At 60.7% G+C, this 19450-nt stretch overlaps 2 protein-coding genes across 8 annotated transcripts in view; one reads left to right on the top strand and one right to left on the bottom strand.

Annotated features, from left to right (window-relative positions):
- LOC105489814 (tRNA methyltransferase 61A) overlaps nucleotides 1-10698 on the bottom strand; it is a 17128-nt gene extending 6430 nt beyond the window's left edge. Inside the window, exons 1-6 of one of the 6 annotated variants that reach the window (XM_011754943.3) lie at nucleotides 9851-10698; nucleotides 7634-7749; nucleotides 4427-4759; nucleotides 3384-3743; nucleotides 2925-3080; nucleotides 869-1135 (exon numbers count right to left, since the gene is read on the bottom strand). In XM_011754943.3, the coding sequence (XP_011753245.2) occupies nucleotides 869-1135; nucleotides 2925-3080; nucleotides 3384-3743; nucleotides 4427-4685 (1042 nt within the window). In that variant the 5' untranslated portion in view covers nucleotides 4686-4759; nucleotides 7634-7749; nucleotides 9851-10698. Of the gene's footprint in view, nucleotides 1-845; nucleotides 1136-2924; nucleotides 3081-3383; nucleotides 3744-4426; nucleotides 4760-7633; nucleotides 8812-9850 lie in introns of those variants that run through there. The other 5 variants (XM_071099513.1, XM_071099512.1, XM_071099515.1 and 2 more) reach the window with 5 other exon arrangements.
- Nucleotides 10699-10801: 103 nt separating this feature from the next.
- LOC105489815 (creatine kinase B) lies at nucleotides 10802-14113 on the top strand. 2 transcript variants are annotated; one of them, XM_011754946.2, is made up of 8 exons: nucleotides 10804-10899; nucleotides 11189-11393; nucleotides 11517-11671; nucleotides 11744-11876; nucleotides 12260-12431; nucleotides 13190-13313; nucleotides 13468-13657; nucleotides 13739-14113. In XM_011754946.2, exons 2-8 carry the CDS (start codon nucleotides 11201-11203, stop codon nucleotides 13915-13917), a joined length of 1146 nt encoding a protein of 381 aa, XP_011753248.1. In that variant the 5' UTR covers nucleotides 10804-10899; nucleotides 11189-11200; the 3' UTR covers nucleotides 13918-14113. The 2 variants fall into 2 exon arrangements, with proteins under 2 accessions (XP_024651164.1, XP_011753248.1); XM_024795396.2 differs by having other exon boundaries at nucleotides 10802-10899; nucleotides 11517-11876.
- Nucleotides 14114-19450: the final 5337 nt, after the last annotated feature.

The raw sequence follows: 19450 nt of genomic DNA on the forward strand, positions 1-19450 counted from the left end.
GAATGAGCCTGGAGCCTTTGGACCCAGAAGGGGGAGCTGGCAGGAGAAGGGACAGGTCCCAGAGGCAGGCGCAGGTTCCCCGGGCCACTCCGGAGGAAGGAGTCACAAAGGCAGCATGGGGGCCCCAGGAGGGGTTCTGCCGGGTTCAGCCTCCCCGGGACTACAGTCCAGGCCCCGAAGTGTCCCCAGAGCAGGGAGCCTAGGAGGCAGAGCGTGGAGATCCCCACAGCTACCCCAAGGCCTCAGCAGAGACCAGCACCCAGGAGTCAGGGCTGGGCCAGAGCCAGCAGGGAATCCCCGGCCATGGCCTTGCTGTCCGTACAGGGCCTCGGCTAGTCTTTGAGGTGGGGCGGGGCGCCCCACACCCCCACCCTCCACCCTCTCACAATGCAACTCTCAGCTGGGAAGAAGGGGCCCCTGCTGCCTGAACTGCTCCTTCTCCAGAAAAGGGAAAAACCTTGGCATCCCAGCCACCTCCCTGGCTTGAGGCCCGACCTTCCCCAGGGCTGCCCCGCCTCCGCACCCAGCATCTTCCCTAAAAGGGGCCAGCTCCCTGGGCTCCAGAGCTCGTGGGAGGAGAGACTTCGGGAAACAGCATGGGCAGGGGATTCCACACACCGCCAGCCGGGCCTGCCCTGCACTTGGGTGGCACTGCCACCTTTCCCGATCGGGGGTTGACATCCTCCCCATCGGCCCATCCTCCTCAGCTCTGCCTCCCCTGGCCAGCCTGACCCACTCCTCATCTAAGGCCAAGACGAGGCCCTGGCCTAGCCACTGCCATGGTGTGGCTTGGTTTCTGGACCCCTCAGTCCTGCACCCTTGCCCCAACCCCGCCCGGGCTGTACCTCTCCCGGAACCCCTAGTGCACCTTCGACCTTGAGGGCATCCCAGGCGTGGCCCACAGCCTCCCAGGGTGACGGGATGTCCAGGAAGACGGCGTCGGCCACGTGGCTCACGCCAAAGCCGCTGCGGCACACATCCTGGGTGCGCACAGTCACCCAGCGGCCCACACGGTGCTCCTGGAACTCCTCCCGGGCCTTCTCTGCCCGCTGCTGGTGGAACTCCACCGTGTGCAGGTGGCCCGTGGGTGCAATGGTGCGGATGATGGCGTGGGACACAGAGCCACTGCCGGTGCCTGGCAGGACAAGATGGGAAGGGCAAGGCATCAGTTGGGACTGCTCGGGACCCACAGCCTCCCAGGAAACAACCCCCACCTCACCCTGGAGACCCACACAGTGCTCGGGAGGACCCCAGATTACAGGCGGGCGTTACTCCAGGGCTGTGTGGTCCCCGCTGCCTAGAGCCCTGGGCTAGCCTTGGGTTGGACGCCCTGTCTAGGGGTGAGCTGGGGTTGACAGGCTGTGTATGCTGTGGTGTCCGCTGTGGGCACAGGCCAGGCCAGTGGCAACTCTGCCCTATCCCGCCTGGCGCATGTATAGGCACTGAGAGCAGCCCAGCTGACTGGAGCCTCAGGGGAAATATGTGCAGGGGAAATATGTGCAGGGGGAACAGAGAGGCCCATCCCATCGCTCAGCCCTGTCTCCTTCCAGGCATGGCCAATCCCTTCCTCAGTCCCCATCAATGGTGGCCTACCCTGCCCGTCCTCATGCCCACCTCTCCCCAGAAGCTCCTTGGTCCCCTTGGTCCAGCCCACCCCCACCAAGCCTGCCTAAGCCTGACCCCACCACACGGGGGCTGGGGCTCTGCCCTGGCCTGGTTGGACTTAGGACGCAGGGCCTGGCCACCAGCCACACAGCCTCAGTCCTCCCCAGCACACCTGCCCCAGCTTCCCTCCGGATGGCCCCTCTGCTTGACTTCCTGTCCCGTGGAAAGGGCCAGGGCCTGCGTCCTTCCTCCTGCTCCACCTTCAGGGGTCATCTACCTGATGTCACTCCCATCCCCAGGCCCCTCCACTCGAGACTCCTGCTAGAGCAGCTACTGCACACTTGCTACCCATCCCTCGAACCCAAATTGCATTGAGCATCGCAAGCGCTTGGGCCAGACCCATAGAGGTGCTTCCACTCCCTCTGTCCCATCCCATGTCCTGCCACCTCCCACATTCTTTTTAGGGAGCAGCCCCTCCCCTAGGTGCTCCTAGTCTGCTGCCTATTCCCCCCCGCAGAGCCTGGCCATGCCTCCTTCCCACTCAGGGGCAAGTCAGACTTGCTGGCCTCCAGGGTGGAGCTCGCCTCCCCTCCAACCTCACTCCCAGCCCCTCTGCCTCCCCCACTGAGCCTGACTCGGCAGCACACTCCAACTGCAGGGCCTCGGCATGTTCCTCCTTGGTGGCGCTGTCCCTCGGCTCTTCGCAGGCCCCCTCTCATCATGTTCAACTCAAATGTCCCATCCTCAGAGAGGTCTTCCCTGCCTGGCCTAGCTGGAGGGACCCCACTCTGGGTCCCCCTCAGACACGCAGCCCTGTCTCACAAGTTTCACAGTAACCAGTGGCACTGAGTCGCTCACCCAGGCTGTGTCCCCGCTCCTCGAGGGCAGGAACCTGGTCTGTCTTGTTCACGGTTCCGAGGAGGGGACCTGGCATATCTGAGGAGGCCAGAAGAAGCGTGCTGCTTGATTGAGCTCTCTCGCGAGAGTGGGGCAGGGGCGGAGAGGCCAGCACCCGCCACAGGATGCACAGGAGCAGCAGCTGATGGGATTGGCTAAGTCCTGCTCTCCACCCCTCCCACCCAGACACCCCAGAGAGGGACACGGTGACCTGCAGCCCTCAGAAAGCCAGCATGGCCGTGCTAGGCACTCTTCGTGAACCTGAACCCTAGCTCTCCTGCCCGTGAGGAACATGCCACCAACAACCTAGACGCCTAAGTGCCTGGGGCCAATCTTGGCTTCAATCACTGCACCGGGCAGCACCTGTATGTGTGCAGGGTTCCCACAGCCCAGGCCCTGGACTCAATGACAATGGTGCTCACATTCATTGGTGGCAGGTGAGGATCTGATCATGGATGAGGATGGGAACACTCTCCACCTACAGTGAGCTCCTTGGGGTAGCCCTGGCCTCTTTCCAGAAGGGGCAACTCTCTCTGCTTCACCATCAGCACCGAGGACTAGAGGTTGACGGTCAGCACCTAGGACAGCGCCAAGCATCAAGTTGGCCACACCCCACCAAGGCAAGCAGGACCCTCACTAGAGCACCAGTCCTCCCCAGCTCCCCCTGGTCCATTTACAGCCACCTCTCACTCCAGTTACAGCACCAGCCTCCTAACGGGCTTCCCTGCCTCCACCTTCACTCCCTGCTGTCCGCGTCCCGGAAAGATGTGAAAATAGAAACTGAGGAGCCACATCTGTCTGTAGGAAGTGCAGGCTGGAGGCTCTGACCTCCACCTTTGTGTCAATTTCCGAGTTAAACTGAGGCAGCCTGAGGAACTCACCAGACTCACAGACCACAGAGCCGGGCCGAAGCTCCAACATCATGGTGATGAGGGCGATGTCTGTGGAATAGAGGATCTGTGTGCGGTGCGGCAGGTTCAGCGTCCAGAGCTCCGGCGTGGGGTGCAGCACGTACACCCAGCCACCTCGGCCGCACGTCACCTTGGAGCCGAAGGGGCGGCCGATAAGGTCAACTGAGTGCCGCAGGACACCATGCCGGGTCTGGGTCTGTGCCCCACGCTGCACACGCACTGCCACCATTGCACCATGGCCCAGTGACAGGATGGCCGTGTCACCCTCCTTGATCAGCTCCTCGTATGCCACGAAGCTCATGGTGCTAATGTCTGGCAAGTGCCAAGGACCTGGGGAGGGGTGTGTGTAGGTATGAGCAAGTCAGGAGGCAGGATGAGGGTCTGGGGTCTAGGTAGAAGGCTTCGAGGCCTACATCCCAGCAGTGGGCATGGGCGGGGTGTGGCTAGTTCAGTCTCTGCAACTGCCTGACAGGGAGCCCAATAGCGCTGCACTCTGGCCTGGCCTCTGAAGCCTTTCTTGGTCTACGACAAGAGACAGGGACTATGAGCCTAAAGCAGAGATGAAAAGACAAGAGGCTTGGCAATGGCGGAGGTCGGTCCCAAGGATTTCCGGAGTGAGGACCCGACCCTCCCATCACCCTTCTCCATGAGTCTGACTCCCATTCCCCAGGTGTGAGAGGAGGAAGCGCCTTTCCGAGGTGTCCACCGGCGTGGGAGAGGCAAATGGTCAATGAGGTCACCTCCAAGCCAGGCTTGATTCCTCGCCCCGGTCTCCCCCACAGGGGCTGGGTAGCAGGGTATGACAGAGGGGTAAGGGCTCCCCAGGAAGGGGCTGGTGACTCAGAGCTGGCCGTCCACGCAAACACCGCCCAGCCGGTGCAGAGGCAGCAAGGGGCCAGGCCGGGCCGGCGGGGGCCACCCATGCGAGGCTGGAGGAACAGGACTTGCGCGCCGCGCTCGGCCCGGGCCACTCTCACCCGCGCCCTGCCACCCTGGGCCCCGCGGAGTCTCACCTGCGACGCTCCCGCCGCCGGGGCTCCACACGTGCCTCCGCGACGCGCGACTGGGGCGGCCACAACACTTCCGGCTCCGCGCCCGCTGATGACGTCGCGCCCCGCTTCGCCCCCTCCGCGCACGGGATCCTGGGAGCGCCAGGCTGCCCTTCCCGCCCCTCCCAGAGGACGTTTCCTGGGCGACTTCTTGCCTCATGTGAGCTGCTCTGTTTACACTTGCTGGTCGCTGGAAGATCGAAAGACTGTACAAAATCCACATGGCGGCCGGCCGGCGTGGTGGCTGTCGCCTGTGATCCCGCGCTTTGGGAGGCCGAGGCGGGAGGTTCTTCTGAGCTGAGGAGTTCGAGACCAGCCCGGTAAACGTAGTGAGACCCCACCATCTCTACAAATAATAACAAACAAACCAAAGGTCCCCCCGCCCCGCCGGCCGCGGCTCGCCATCGCACCCAGGCACATTTGAAGGGCGGCAGGAGCCAAGGCCTGGCTGTCACTGCTGTCCCGGACCCCTTCGACAGCCCCTGGGGATCCACCAGAGGGCTGGCCCGTGGCTCACTGCCCAGTCCTCTATGAGTACACTTTGCCATAGACATTTTGTTATTGCAGACTGCTCTGGAAACACCCCTGACTGGGCCCTAAGATGAATTCCAGAAAGGAATCGCAGGTCAAGGGGCCGTCCTAAAAGGCTCGGGCTAGGGTCAGCCAGAGCTCTGTGCAGCAGATGGGGACCTGGAAAAGTCTGCAGAAGTGGCCTTCCGCCCAAGCCCTGCCTCCCCCGACGGGGGCACGTTCTCCTGAGTGCAGAGCTGCTTCTAGGAGGGAGAGGGAGTCATGTATCCCCTCCTGGGAACCAAGGCATAATGAGAACCGGATGACTTGGGCCCACTTTGGAGTCTGGTGAGGAGCCTGAGCAGGAGACTGGAGGAGGTGCTGCTGGAGGACAGGCAAAAAAGGGAAGCGGGAGTGGTGTTCTGTCTCAGCAATGCCATTCCCAGCTGGCTTCTCTGTGGAGTGTGTGTGCAGGGGAGCGGGGGCAGGGGACACAGATTTTCTTCCTCCAGCCCTTAGCTCCCAGGACCCGAGCTTGGAGAGGAACAGAGACTCCCCTACCCAGCCTAGGGTTTAGCCTATGCCCGAACCCCAGCCAGTTAGCAATGACCCTAGGCCACCTTCCCCAGTCACTCAGCCACTGCAGCCTGGTAAAATGAGGTGGCCAGGCTCCTTGAGAGCAAGCTCTGCTCTGGAGCCCCGGCAGCCTGTGGAACACTCTCAACTCTCTCGCCTCTGGGGCAGGCCAGGCCACGGTGTTTGTGGCCCTTGCATTGGCTTCTCAGGGTCCATCATGGAAACCCAGGGTTCCAACCTCAGCCCCTCTGTGTCCCTGCCCTAGCTGCAGCTGAGAGCCCCCAGGAGTGAGCTGACGAGAGGCCTTCCATGGCCTCCCACTCTGTGGGCTCCTATCCCTGTGGGGCCACCACACTGGCCACCAACTGCCTGTCCCTCTGCCTCATGGCCTCCCTGCCTTCTGCTCTCAACGCTGAGACAACCCAGAGCCATCCGCAGCTCCCCAGCCTGTGTTCGAGCGGGTGCTTGTCTCCCTTGATGGTGCACCCCCCTGAGTCACCCCCTAATTTCTCCCCTGGGGGATTCTGACTTTCCACTTCTCTTGGGTTTCTCTTCCCCAGCCTCTCAGCTGTGGTGTGGAGTCAAGGCCAAGTGCCTATAAGGGCCTAAGTTAGGACTTGGTGACTCGGTGGTGGTTTCCCTTGGTTCCAACTTCCGACTTGCCTCTGTCCATTATGGCTGGTCAACTCCTCCAGAGCTGCTTCCTCCAGGCAGCCTCCTCAGCCCTGCCCACCTGCTCCATCTGAGCCTGCCCCAGTCCCCAGCCTGAGTCCTCAAGCAGAACCACCGCCTCTACCCCAGCTGATGAACCCCTGTGCAGAGTCTGTGCTGGGGCTCCCCTAACAAGAGCCGATGCTGTGGATGCGCAGCTGTGTCATCGCATTGAATTCTCCCCAGGATCCTAGGAGGGAGGGAACACTTCACAGATGGGGAAACTGAAACTCAGAGAGCTTAAATAACTTGCCTAAGGTCACAGCCAGTGAGGTCAAAGTGGGATTAGGATTTAAAGCCAGTCAACCCACAAAGCTCAGCACTGAGGAGGCTGAGGAAGGAGGACTGCTTGAGGCCAGGAGTTGGAGTTCCACCTGGACAACATAGCAAGACCCCATCTCTTAATTAATTAATTAATAGTTAAAGTCAGTAAACCAGCTTCAGAGAACCAGTGGCTGATTTGAAGAAAGGTGGGAACAGGCAGGAAGATGCCCACTGGGGAGGCTGCTCTGCCCAAATGCCTGGCAGGGACCACGTGACTGCAGTCCCCCCTCCCCACTGACCAGCACAGCCTCCTACCCCACTGTGCTCTGTGAACCCCAGTCAGCCCCTGTCCTCTCCTGACCTCAGCCCACTTCCTCTTTGGGTTCTGCAGAAGTCAGCGGCAGGGCACTGGGAGGAAGCAATGCTGCCTCCGGCTGTACTCTGGGAGCAGACTCCAAGGATGGCTCCCGGTGCCTACCTGCAGCCTGTCCTGGGCCTGCCCTGCGGAGCGGGCTCATGTTCTGTGGATAAAAGGCCTGGGCCTCCTTCGAAGCCCCCTCCAGGCCCAGTGGTTCATGTGTAACCAGGTGTGGTTTCTGAGGAACCTGACCAAACACTGGCCTGGTAACGTCATCCAGCCTCCTGCCTGGATGCTGCCAAAGCAGCTCCTGTGGGCCCTGGGGAGAGCAGGGGTCTGCAGACGGGAGTCAGCTGGAGGGGAGGCCGCCACCTTCCAGGCCCCTCCCCTTGTGCCCCTGCTCTGGGGGCCACTGAGGCTCCCAATCAGCCCCTGCCTGGGGGGTCTCACCCTGACATTTGTGTCTGAAGGCCTTGAGGGCCACCTCCCCACTGTCATCTGCTGCTGCTGCCCCCATCACAGCTGCCTGGCCCCCTGCACTGTGGGTCTGCCCCAGGCAGGCTAGTACAGGGCCGGGCTCTGGGAGGGTGGCAGGATTTCTGGACCCATCACTGGACACCTCTGTCACCCAACTTCTGATCTATCTGCACATTGAGACCAGTCTGGCCAACACAGCGAGATCCCTGTCTCAACAGAATAAAAACAAAAATAAAATGATCTTCTGTCTGCACACTGGGGACAAAAATACCCACCTCAAAAGGCTGAGGGTTGCCAGCGGCCCCAGCCCGGAGCCGCCCCAGTGCCCGGCTCACTGCTTGCCATAGGCAGCCCTGCCCTCTGGACCTCCCCTCTGCAGTTCTGCCCTTGCCTGTGGAGGGGAAGTGTGGGGAAAAGAAAGAGAGATCAGACTGTTATTGTGTCTATGTACAAAGAAGAAGACAAGAAATTCCATTTTGTTCTGTACTAAGAAAAATTCTTCTGCCTTGAGATGCTGTTAATCTGTAACCCTAGCCCCAACCCTGTGCTCGAAAAAACGTGCTGTGTTGACTCCAGGTTTAATGAATTTAGGGCTGTGCAGGAGGTGCTGTGTTAAAAATGTGTTTGCAGGCAGTATGCTTGGTAAAAGTCATTGCCATTCTCCAGTCTCAAGTACCCAGGGACACAATGCACTGTGGAAGGCCGCAGGGACCTCTGCCCAAGAAAGCCTGGGTATTTTCCAAGGTTTCCCCGCACTGAGACAGCCTGAGATACTGCCTCGTGGGAAGGGAAGGACCTGACTGTCCCCCAGCCTGACACCCGTAAAGGGTCTGTGCTGAGGAGGACTAGTGAAAGAGGAAGGCCTCTTTGCAGTTAAGAGGAAGGCATCTATCTTCTGCTCGTCCCTGGGAATGGAATGTCTCAGTGTAAAACCCGATCGTACATTCTATTTACTGAGATAGGAGAAAACCGCCTTATGGCTGGAGTTGAGACGTGCTGGTGGCAATACTGCTCTTTACTGCACTGAGATGTTTGTGTAAAGTCAAACATCAATCTGACCTACGTGCACATCAAGGCACAGCACCTTTCCTTAAACTTATTATGACACAGAGACCTTTGTTCACATCTCTTCCTGCTGACCCTCTCCCCACCATTACCCTATAGTCCTGCCACATCCCCCTCACCGAGATAGTAGAGATAGCGATCAATAAATACTGAGAGAACTCAGAGACTAGTGCCGGCGCGGGTCACGGATGCTGAGCGCTGGTCCCCTGGACCCACTGTTCTTTCTCTATACTTTGTCTCTGTGTCTTATTTCTTTTCTAAGTCTCTCGTCCCACCTGATGAGAAATACCCACAGGTGTGGAGAGGCTGGCCCCCTTCAGGAAAGGAGAAAGGAGGTCCTTTCCCATGGGGGGCCTGGGGAAGCAGGTTAGGCTGTCAGCCAGGAGGGTGAGAGAGGGGAGGGGTGGCCTTCTGAGAAGCTGCAGATGCTGAAGACAGAGGAAGTCCTGAGTGTGGCCCCCAAGTCTGTCCCCCAAGTCTGCCTCCAGGGGCTGCAGCTATCCCTTCCAGAAACAGAAACTTAAGCCCTTCAGGCTTTGTGGGGTAGTGGGTGGGCAGCTGCAGAAATATCTAAAATTAGGGGAAGAGGCTGCATGGGGCACAGAGTGCAGGAATTCCAGGCCTAAGGGACACCTGCTGTCTGGCCAGCCCAGAGAGGCCATTTGCCTTTTTACATCGGTTGGTTTTATTAGTCTAAAAAATGCTGACTTGGAACAGGACGAAGTATGCTAAGAAGCAAAGAAGCATGTGTCTCCTCTGCAGTGAGCATGGGGATGAGACAAGAGGCAGGGCCCACACATAGATGCTAACATAGGCAGAGGTGAATGGGCTTCCCCTGCCTTTGGGCCTTGGCTCTGGTGCCTTCTCCTCAGAGGCATCTATTTGGGATCCCTTATACCTGGAACTGCAGTGTTCTGTGTCCCCCTGACCCCAGCAGCACTGATGTGATGTCATCTGGTTTGCTGGACTGCTGGCTCATGGCCAGTCTTCCTCCAGCCAGCAGCAGGCGCTGTGTACCTTGCTGCCTGATGCATCCCCAGCGGCTGGCACCGGGCAGGTGCTCACTGTGCCACTGCTGGAGGGATTTATATCAAATATACCCACAGATAAGGGTTCCCCCCTTCCTTGCTTTATTCACAGAGCAACGGAGGAGGGTCTTTAATGGATATTAACCCCACATACTCCACTTCCCCCTCTTAACAGCTGCATAATATTCCATAGCAAGCAGGTGCCTTCCTACCCTTGGCCAGTCCCGCCTGATGGGCATCGGGTTGTATCCAGATGTGTTTGTTTTTCCCTCCACAGATCTCTTGGTCCATTAGTGGAGAGAACTGAGACATCCTTTCTAAGGGCTGCATTCCTAGAAGGGGGATTGCTGGGTCACGGAGTTCCAACATTGTTAATGTTAATAGATTCTGCCAAATTACCTTGCAAAAAGCAGGCAGCAATTCAAGTTGCAGGCAGCGTGCGGACGCCTGTCTCCCCTCATTCCAACTCATAGCCAGCACTGGCTGGAGTCGATCTGGGAGTGCTGGGGGTAGGGAGAGGTGGAGTCACTGCTTAATTTGCATGACTCTAGTTATTCGTGAGATTTTTTTTTTCTTCTTCTTCTTTAAATCGCATTTATGCTTATTGTTTATTAGCGTTTCCTCCCATCCTTGCCAGAAGTCTCTGGGGACTGCCTTTGGGGGTCGGGTGAGCTTGTCCCCTGCGAAGAGGGCCCAGGGTTGGGGTCTGGAAACTCCAAGGCTGCACTTGCCAGCGGCCTCTTAAGACCACAGTGTCCGCGTGGTTTCTGGCTCGCATTCCCCAGAGCCCCAGGACTTGTCCAAGGTCAGGGCACCGCGGGTGCCCCCGGGCTGGGCCGCAGCCAGACTGCGCCTCCCGCGCGCCTTCGCTTTGCACCAAGATCGCCCAGGAGATGCCTGCGGGCACCTTGAGGAAGGTCGGCGGCTCCGGGCCAGCTCGCACCGGCCGGGGGTGGGGTGGGGGCAGTACCTGCTGCGGAAGCCCTGAACGCTTTCGCCCGGCCCCTCGCCGCCGCCGCGGGGGCTGGCTGGACTAGGCGGGCAGGCTGGAGGATGCGGATGAACCCGAGCGTCCTCGAGTGCCCAGAGGCTCTCCGCCTCAGTTTCCCGCTCGGAGGCAAGGGCGTGCGAGGGGATCCAGATATTCAAGGATCTGAGGTTTCGGCCTCGAGGTCTTGGGCGGGGGACTGGGCAGGCTGCGCGGGGTCCCAGCGGGGAGACGGCTCGGGTGGGCGGCCGGGGGTGTCAGGGGCTGCGGGCGGCGGACAAAGCGGCGGCACCACCCCGCGGCGCGGGCCAATGGAATGAATGGGCTATAAATAGCCGCCAATGGGCGGCCCTCGTTGCGTCCCTTAAGAGCCGCGGGAGCGCGGAGCGGCCGCTGTTCGCCTGCGTCGCTCCGGGAGCTGCCGACGGACGGAGCGCCCCCGCCCCCGCCCGGCCGCCCGGTGAGTGGGCCCGGGGGCCGGGGGCGTCGGCGCCGGGGCTAGGGGCGCTGCGTGCAAAGGGGGCGCGGGCGCTGCGGCGTCACGCGCTCCGGGCGCGTTGCCTGGAGCGCGCGCCGGACCGGCCGGGGGTCCGGGGCGATGATGGCGCTCCCCGCGCGCGCTGCGGACCCCTCTGACCTTGGCCGCGTCCCGGGGGCGCCGAGGGGCCCGGCGGCGGGGGCCTGAGTGGTACGCGGGAGTCCGGGAACCCCGGGTTGCCGGTCCCTGCTGACCCCGCGTCTCCCCGCAGCCCGCCGCCGCCATGCCCTTCTCCAACAGCCACAACGCGCTGAAGCTGCGCTTCCCCGCCGAGGACGAGTTCCCGGACCTGAGCGCCCACAACAACCACATGGCCAAGGTGCTGACCCCCGAGCTGTACGCGGAGCTGCGCGCCAAGAGCACGCCGAGCGGCTTCACGCTGGACGACGTCATCCAGACAGGCGTGGACAACCCGGGTACGCGACCCCTCGGGGCCGGGGTCCCGGCGCCCCCTCCCCGCGCGCAGCCGCACGGTCCTCAGCAGCGCGCTCGGGCCCGGCAGTGACGTCACTGTCTCCGTCCCGCGCCCCCTCCCCTAGGCCACCCGTACATCATGACCGTGGGCTGCGTGGCGGGCGACGAGGAGTCCTACGACGTGTTCAAGGATCTCTTCGACCCCATCATCGAGGACCGGCACGGCGGCTACAAGCCCAGCGATGAGCACAAGACCGACCTCAACCCCGACAACCTGCAGGTGCGGGGCGGCGGGCGGGCCGGGCGGGCCGGGCCGGGGTCTCCGGGCGCTCACTCCCGTCTCGCCCCCCAGGGCGGCGACGACCTGGACCCCAACTACGTGCTGAGCTCGCGGGTGCGCACGGGCCGCAGCATCCGCGGCTTCTGCCTGCCCCCGCACTGCAGCCGCGGGGAGCGCCGCGCCATCGAGAAGCTCGCGGTGGAAGGTAGGGGCCGGGCGGGCCAAGGGTCGGCGGCGGCTGCGTGCCCCTCCCGGCGCGGTCCCCGCCCGCTTTTGTTTATGTCGCCTGGGAGCGGCAGCCGCCGCCGCGCTCTTATCTGCGCGCCCCTGGGTTCAGTTTCCCGGAGGGACCGAGGGACGGAGGCCCAGCCCCGCGCCCACAGCGGCCTGGGGCCCAGGGAGGGCGGGTCCTGGCGCGGGGTCACCGACTGGGACCGTCGCCCGGGCCATGAGGACTGGACGCCCGCAAGTCTGGGCGGGTGGGGGCCTCTGACGTCCCCCGGGGTGGAGCACGGGGGCGGGCGGGTCCGCGCTGTGGGCTGGAGGGGCGGGCGCGGCAGCCGAGCGTCCTGAGCGCACGCCCCGCAGCCCTGTCCAGCCTGGACGGCGACCTGGCGGGCCGGTACTACGCGCTCAAGAGCATGACGGAGGCGGAGCAGCAGCAGCTCATCGACGACCACTTCCTCTTCGACAAGCCCGTGTCACCTCTGCTGCTGGCCTCGGGCATGGCCCGCGACTGGCCCGACGCCCGCGGTATCTGGTGCGTGTCCCTCTGCGCCCTCTCGCGGCGTCCGCCCTCTCCGCCGCCTCCCCTTTCCCTCTCTCCCCCCTCGCCGGGGTGGGGCCCCTCGCGGCAGGGAGGAGAAGGAGGAGAGGAGGAGGAGGAGAGGGAGGAGGAGGAGGAGGAGGAGAGGGAGGAGGAGGAGGAGGAGGAGAGGGAGGAGGAGGAGAGGGAGGAGGAGGAGGAGGAGGAGGAGGAGGAGGGAGGGGCCGGCCGCGCTCCGGGTCTGGGTTACGTGCTGCGCCTCCCGCGCAGGTGACCTTGGCCGAGCAGGTGCGTTAAGGTACTGGGCCCAGGCCCCTGGGGGTTCAGGACTCAGCCCCTCTAGAGACGTGAGGTGGGGGCGGGGCCCCTGGCACCTCTGCCCGACGCTCCTCGGGAGCTGGAGCTCCTTGTTTTCTCACTCCTCAGTCGCTGGGATTCTACCAGGGGCTGGTGACGCAGAAGCTTCTCCGGGGGCAGGGCTCCTACCCCCACTGTGGGGGGCGGGCGGGGCTGTCCTGGCGGTCCCTGGCCCTGCCCCACCTCAGACCACTGCACGACGTGATGGCAGCCGGGGTTCTGCTCACTGTGAGGCGTCTCGGCCCCGCCTGCCCCGTGTTGGGCGGAGTCTTGGCAGCAGCCCCTGCTCCAGGGCACGGTTTCGAGCAGCACCTCGGGGACTTGGGAAGTTCCTTTGGTCTGGGGACGGCCTGGGGCTTTTTTCTGGATATGCCCTGAGACCAGCCCTCCCGCAGGCACAATGACAATAAGACCTTCCTGGTGTGGGTCAACGAGGAGGACCACCTGCGGGTCATCTCCATGCAGAAGGGGGGCAACATGAAGGAGGTGTTCACCCGCTTCTGCACCGGCCTCACCCAGGTGCCAGGAACGGGGCAGGCCCAGACCCCAGGGCTCCAGCAGGGATGTGGGTGCCCCATCAGTCCCCCTGGGGGATTTCTGGGACTTGGGAGTCTCAGGGCCTGTGGGGGTCTCGGGCAGGCCTTCTCCCTCATACCCTTTTCTCCGTCTGCAGATTGAAACTCTCTTTAAGTCTAAGAACTATGAGTTCATGTGGAACCCTCACCTGGGCTACATCCTCACCTGCCCATCCAACCTGGGCACAGGGCTGCGGGCAGGAGTGCACATCAAGCTGCCCCACCTGGGCAAGCATGAGAAGTTCTCGGAGGTGCTTAAGCGGCTACGACTTCAGAAGCGAGGCACAGGTGAGCAGGGCGGGTGCTGCAGGCTTCCTGTTGGCCTTTGGACAGCCCTGTTTCCTCCGCCCTGACCTGCTGTCTCCCCAGGCGGTGTGGACACGGCTGCAGTGGGCGGGGTCTTCGACGTCTCCAACGCTGACCGCCTGGGCTTCTCGGAGGTGGAGCTGGTGCAGATGGTGGTGGACGGAGTGAAGCTGCTCATCGAGATGGAGCAGCGGCTGGAGCAGGGCCAGGCCATCGACGACCTCATGCCTGCCCAGAAGTGAAGCCTGGCCCACACCCGACACCAGCCCTGCTGCTTCCTAACTTATTGCCTGGGCAGTGCCCACCATGCACCCCTGATGTTCGCCGCCTGGCGAGCCCTTAGCCTTGCTGTAGAGACTTCGTCACCCTTGGTAGAGTTTATTTTTTTGATGGCTAAGATACTGCTGATGCTGAAATAAACTAGGGTTTTGGCCTGCCTGCCTCTGAGTGGTGCCTCTCCTTTCCCAGGGGGGAGGGGGAAGGGCGGCAGCCAGGCCCCAGGAGTCTGAGTCCTGGGCCTGCCGTGGGCCTTGCCTTCCGTGAGAAGGGACAGAAGCCAGCAGGTGGCCACTCTGTTCTGCCTGTCCCACCTAGTCCATGGGCCCCTTTCCTCATGTCTATTGGGCTGTGCAGGCAGGAACACTGGGGAGAATGAGGGAGGAGCTCCAGGCCTGAGCATCTGAGGGCATTCAGGCCTGGGTGTGGAGCCTAGCACGTTCCTTGGGCTCATCCTGCAGGGTGGGGGAGGTAGGGATAGTGGAGGTGGGGGTTGAGCTCAGAAACTTGAGAGCTTTCCGGTCCCTCCAACTGGGTTCCTCCTCCAGTCTTCCAAGCTGCAACATTATCAGATCCAGACATCTCCCTACCTCCCTCCTACCCCGCCAACACCTACTCTCTTATCTTCTCTTCCCTCCCAGCCTCAGCCTTCAGGCTGAACAGCCCCCCAACCCCACTGGCCCTTGGGCTCAGCCCTCAAGATCCTCTAGCAGCCCTGGGGAACCACTGGTCCCCCCTTCACTGGCAGCCACTTCGGGGGCCTCTGGGTGTCCAGCCCCTTGGCCTCAAGGTGGGACCACAAGGTAGGCAGAAGGAGGGTTGGGGCTGTTTAGGGATTGGTCTCCCTGGTCCCTCATGCAACCTCCCCCCAACCCCCTGCAACTCACTCTAGTTGCCGGTTGCTGCTGTCCCTGCCCAGCCTCTGGCTCAGGGCTCCTACTATGGTTGGGCACCCTGAGGGGCTCGGCCAGCTCAGGGAGTGGAGGTGGACGGGTGAGGCAGCCGGGGGCTAGGAATCCTGCTCCCCACCTTCCTCCAGCTCCCAAGCTCCAAGGACGCAGCCTGTGCTGCCACCTACTGGCCAGGGCCTCCTCCGCCCCACCCCTGGGGATCAGGGTTTGGGGCAGGCCTCATCCTGCATCTCCACACCCACTGCGTCCCTGGACACCTGAGTTGCGGATCACTGGCCTCTCACCTCCTTGGCACACAAGGGGATTGGATTGTCAACCTAGACACTGGGGTCCAGGAGCAGCAGTGGGGTACATCCCCGAATGTGCTGCTGGGCTCGGCATGTGGGGGGCCCTAAGGGCAGGGTTGAAGTGTCCACCTCCCTAAGTGAACACCTGGTAGGCTGGAGACACAGGGGGCGGGTCCCCGGGTGCAGAAGGCTGGGGGGACTTCTGCATCCATTCTTTGGACCCTAGACTGGGCCCTCCCTGGCTGACCAGCCTGGGCACAGGGGCCAGTTTCTGGCTTAGCCTTTTCCCAGGAAGGCCCAGGCCAGGCCAGGCCGAGCTGTACAGTCTGGAGTCTCGGGAGCAGGGCTGGGATGAAGAGCCTGAAGTGAGCACAGGAAGTGGACCCCTCTCGAAAGGGGAGGCTGAGGGCAGTGAGGAAGCAGTGCTGACCCAGTGGGTACCTGGCCAGCAAAGCCCCACCACCAGGGGACCTCGTCATCGCTGCCCTCTTCCTGTTCAAGAGCTGCTGCTCCCGCTGCAGCCCCTCCTGCTGCTCCTGCTGGCTCAGTCCCCCTCACCACTTGGGCAGAGCCCGCCCGACTATCCCTGGGGTGGCGTGGGCCCCACTGTGAGGTGAACACAGGGCTGAGGGCATGGCTGGGCAGGACTGTCACTTCTTGTGTTTCCATGCTCCCCTTTTCCCACGTGGACTCTCAGAGTGGGGTGCTCCTAGAACCACCAGTGGGCAAACAAGCGGAACCCCTAATCACCCCGTGCAGGCCTCTCAATGCACTGTCCGGGAAGGCTGAGAGGGCTGGGCCTGGCTCAGAACGACTTCTGAGGCAGTAAAACTCTGAAGGTGGGTGGGGCCTTGGCTGGCCCGTGGAGCCCACAGGGCCTGGAACCCCAACTCTCTGGGGCCCACTCTCCTCCCTGTGCCTCACATATTTTATCTTGCTGCATTAACTCTTTTGGGGACCAGGCAGGGCCTAATATACACTCCCCTCAGGAGGGGAGCGACAATCCTGTCTGCCTGTGCCACTAGTTCCCCGAAACCTCCAACAGTCTCGACAGCCATCCTTTTCCTCGGCCTCCGGAGACTTTAACGGGCAATTCTCCTAGAAAGCACTGTCAAACGTGGGCAGCAAAGGACAGTACCTAGGGGTGGCAAGCATGCAGGAAGACGTCCTGGGTGTTGGAGCCATCTCCCTGCAGGGCAGTCTGGCTGCACCAAGCCCCCCCTCAGCTGTCCCTCCTGTCCACTCAGGGACTCCCCAGCTAGGGAATGAGTCCACGGCGGGGTTTCCACAGTGGCGCTCCAGACACTTGGGCCGGACGACTCTAGTGGGGGCCGTCCTGTGCGCTGCAGGAAGTCCAGCAGCAGCCCTGGCCTCCAACCGCTGCATGCCAGTAGTCCTCGCTTCCCCAACTTACGACAATCAAAAGTCTAGACACTGACAAATGCCCCTTGGGGGGCAAAACAGCCCCCCTTCTTCAAGTCCCGTTGCCCTAGAGAAATAGAAGTGACACAATTACTGAGAAGGAAACTGTAAGGGCTTGCCGACACTGAAGAGTTGGCTGCAGCCCCACCCCTCCTCTGGGGTCCTGTGCAGACAGGGACGACAGTGTGAGGGATCTAGTGAGGTGGTGACACACTGAGAAAAGCTCAGGCGCAGAAGCAGGTTATAAAACAGCTTGTGCTCTGAGATCCCACACAGAATATGTATGGAAAAACCCCAAAGAACAGTAGTCACTGTGGGTGGTGGGGTAACAGGTGATTTCCTTCTTTATACTTTATTTTCCAAATTTTCTACAGGGCACATGTATTACTTATATAAGCCAAAATAATTTTTTTTTTTTTTTTTTTTTTTTTTTTTTTTGAGACGGAGTCTCGCTCTGTCGCCCAGGCTGGAGTGCAGTGGCGCGATCTCGGCTCACTGCAAGCTCCACCTCCCAGGTTCACGCCATTCTCCCGCCTCAGCCTCCGAGTAGCTGGGACTACAGGCGCCCGCCACCACGCCCGGCTAGTTTTTTTTTTGTATTTTTAGTAGAGACGGGGTTTCACCATGTTAGCCAGGATGGTCTCGATCTCCTGACCTCGTGATCCACCCGCCTCGGCCTCCCAAAGTGCTGGGATTACAGGCTTGAGCCACTGCGCCCGGCCGCCAAAATAATTTTTTAAATGGTGTTTTGTAAAAAATGCTGTCATGTGTTCCAGTCCGTAGAAGCCCACCGAAGCAGCAGGACTCTACCACTACCACAGCCTGAGGCCTCTCACAGACAGGGAAACTCAGGCTCCGAGAGGAAGAAAGAATCGGCCCAGTGTCGCCCAGCTCCAACTCCTGGGCTCTTTTCACTGCTTTTCTTTTGAGATCGAGTTTTGCTCTTGTTGCCCAGGCTGGAGTGCAATGGCACAATCTTGGCTCACCGCAACCTCCGCTTCCCAGGTTCAAGCGATTCTCCTGCCTCAGCCTCCTGAGTAGCTGAGATTACAGGCATGCACCACCACACCCAGCAAATTTTTTTGTATTTTTAGTAGAGATGGGGTTTCTCCATGTTGGTCAGGCTGGTCTCGAACTCCCGACCTCAAGTGATCCGCCCGCCTTGGCCTCCCAAAGTGCTGGGATTACAGGCGTGAGCCACCGCGCCCGGCTCACTGCTCTTTTAAGAACATTCTAGCCTCCCACGGTTGGGACCTGCTTGTCTTAGCAGTGGCTTAAAAGGCTGCACTTGCCCAGCAGGCTGCTGCTTCTGCATTTCTATTTCGAGCCAGCAGGCACTTCCTAAAGCCTCCCAGAGCACCCTTAGGGGGCTGCACATTGGACCCACATGGATGTGAAGTTAATCTCCTTTCCCACAGGTAAAAAGAAAACAGTAATTTGATTGGCAAGAAGTCTTCTGGCTGTGAGGTTTCCACTGAGCAGATGACAGCATTTCAGCTTAGAAAAGTGAGGCTTTTTTGGCACTGCTGAGAAGGCTGAGGCCTTTTTTTTTTTTTTTGAGACGTAGGTTTGGTCTCATTGCCCAGGCTGGAGTGCAATGGCACGATCTTGGCTCACGGAAACCTTCGTCTTCTGGGTTCAAGAGATTCTCCTGCCTCAGCCTCCAGAGTAGCTGGGATTACAGGCGCCCGCCACCATGCCCAGCTAATTTTGTATTTTTAGTAGGGATGGTGTTTCTCCATGTTGGTCAGGCTGGTCTCAAACTCCTGACCTCAGGTGATCTGCCCGCCTAGGCCTCCCAAAGTGCTGGGATTACAGACGTGAGCCACCGCGCCCGGCCAGGCTGAGATTTTTTACACGCGTACTTGTCAGTCTGGCTAGAGGCTTTCTGCACTGACCTTTTTTTTGAGGCGGGGTTTCACTCCGTCACCCAAGCTGGAGTGCAGTTGTGCGATCGCTGCTCACTCAAGCCTTGACCTCCCTGGGCTCAGGTGATCCTCCCACCTCAGTCTCCCAGGTAGCTGTGTGACTACAGGCACGTGCCACCACACCTGGCTAATTTTTTCTATTTTTTTTCTTTGTAGAGACGGAGTTTTGCCATGTTGCCCAGGCTGGACTCAAACTCCTGGGCTCAAGCCATTCACCTACCTCAGTCTTCCAAAGTGCTGGGATTACAGGTGTGAGCCACTGTGCCCAACTGGTTGGACTCTTTCCACCTTTTCCGCCAAACCCAACTTTGTATTGTTTTGCTTGGGTTCAGAAGTCCTGATTTCCACACCCTTTTCAGGGCTAGGGATTTACCAAAATTCAAGGCTTAACAAAAATTAACTTTAAGGCCCCCAAAAGATAAAAGTGCTGCTGCCAGCGGGACCTGTCTCTGATTCACCTTCATGGCATGGATGCTGGTGGTCCCCTAGCAGCCATTTTCTCCTCTGCTTGAGTGACAACGCCCTGGTTTCCAGCCTGCACGCAGCTGCCTGGCTGTGGGAGCCCATTTCCAAGACTCCCATGCAGCCAGGGGTGGCCAGGTGTCAAGGTGCTCCAGCAGCCACCCAGGTTGTGAGGACAAGGCCATCCTTGGCACTGTGGGGTGAAACGCCTGCGTGTGTGCAGCCTGGCACCAGCTCCTGAGGTGCTGGCACTATTCCTGCTGTGGTGATGGGGCTGCAACCCTGTTCTACCTCATGAACCTCATGCAGTGTGGGGCTTGGCTTGGGATCCTGCTGGGCTTGCAGAGGAACTGGCCCAGTGGTTCCAGTTACTCCACACCCACTTGCACTCAGGACCGCACCAACTCCTCCAGACGCGTTTGTTGCCTGTTTGCCTAACCTGGGGCAGGGCTCCCTCCTGCATGTCTGCTCTCTGCTTCCTACAATCAA

The sequence above is a fragment of the Macaca nemestrina genome, chromosome 7 (assembly GCF_043159975.1).
Source record: "Macaca nemestrina isolate mMacNem1 chromosome 7, mMacNem.hap1, whole genome shotgun sequence".
NCBI lineage: Eukaryota > Metazoa > Chordata > Mammalia > Primates > Cercopithecidae > Macaca > Macaca nemestrina.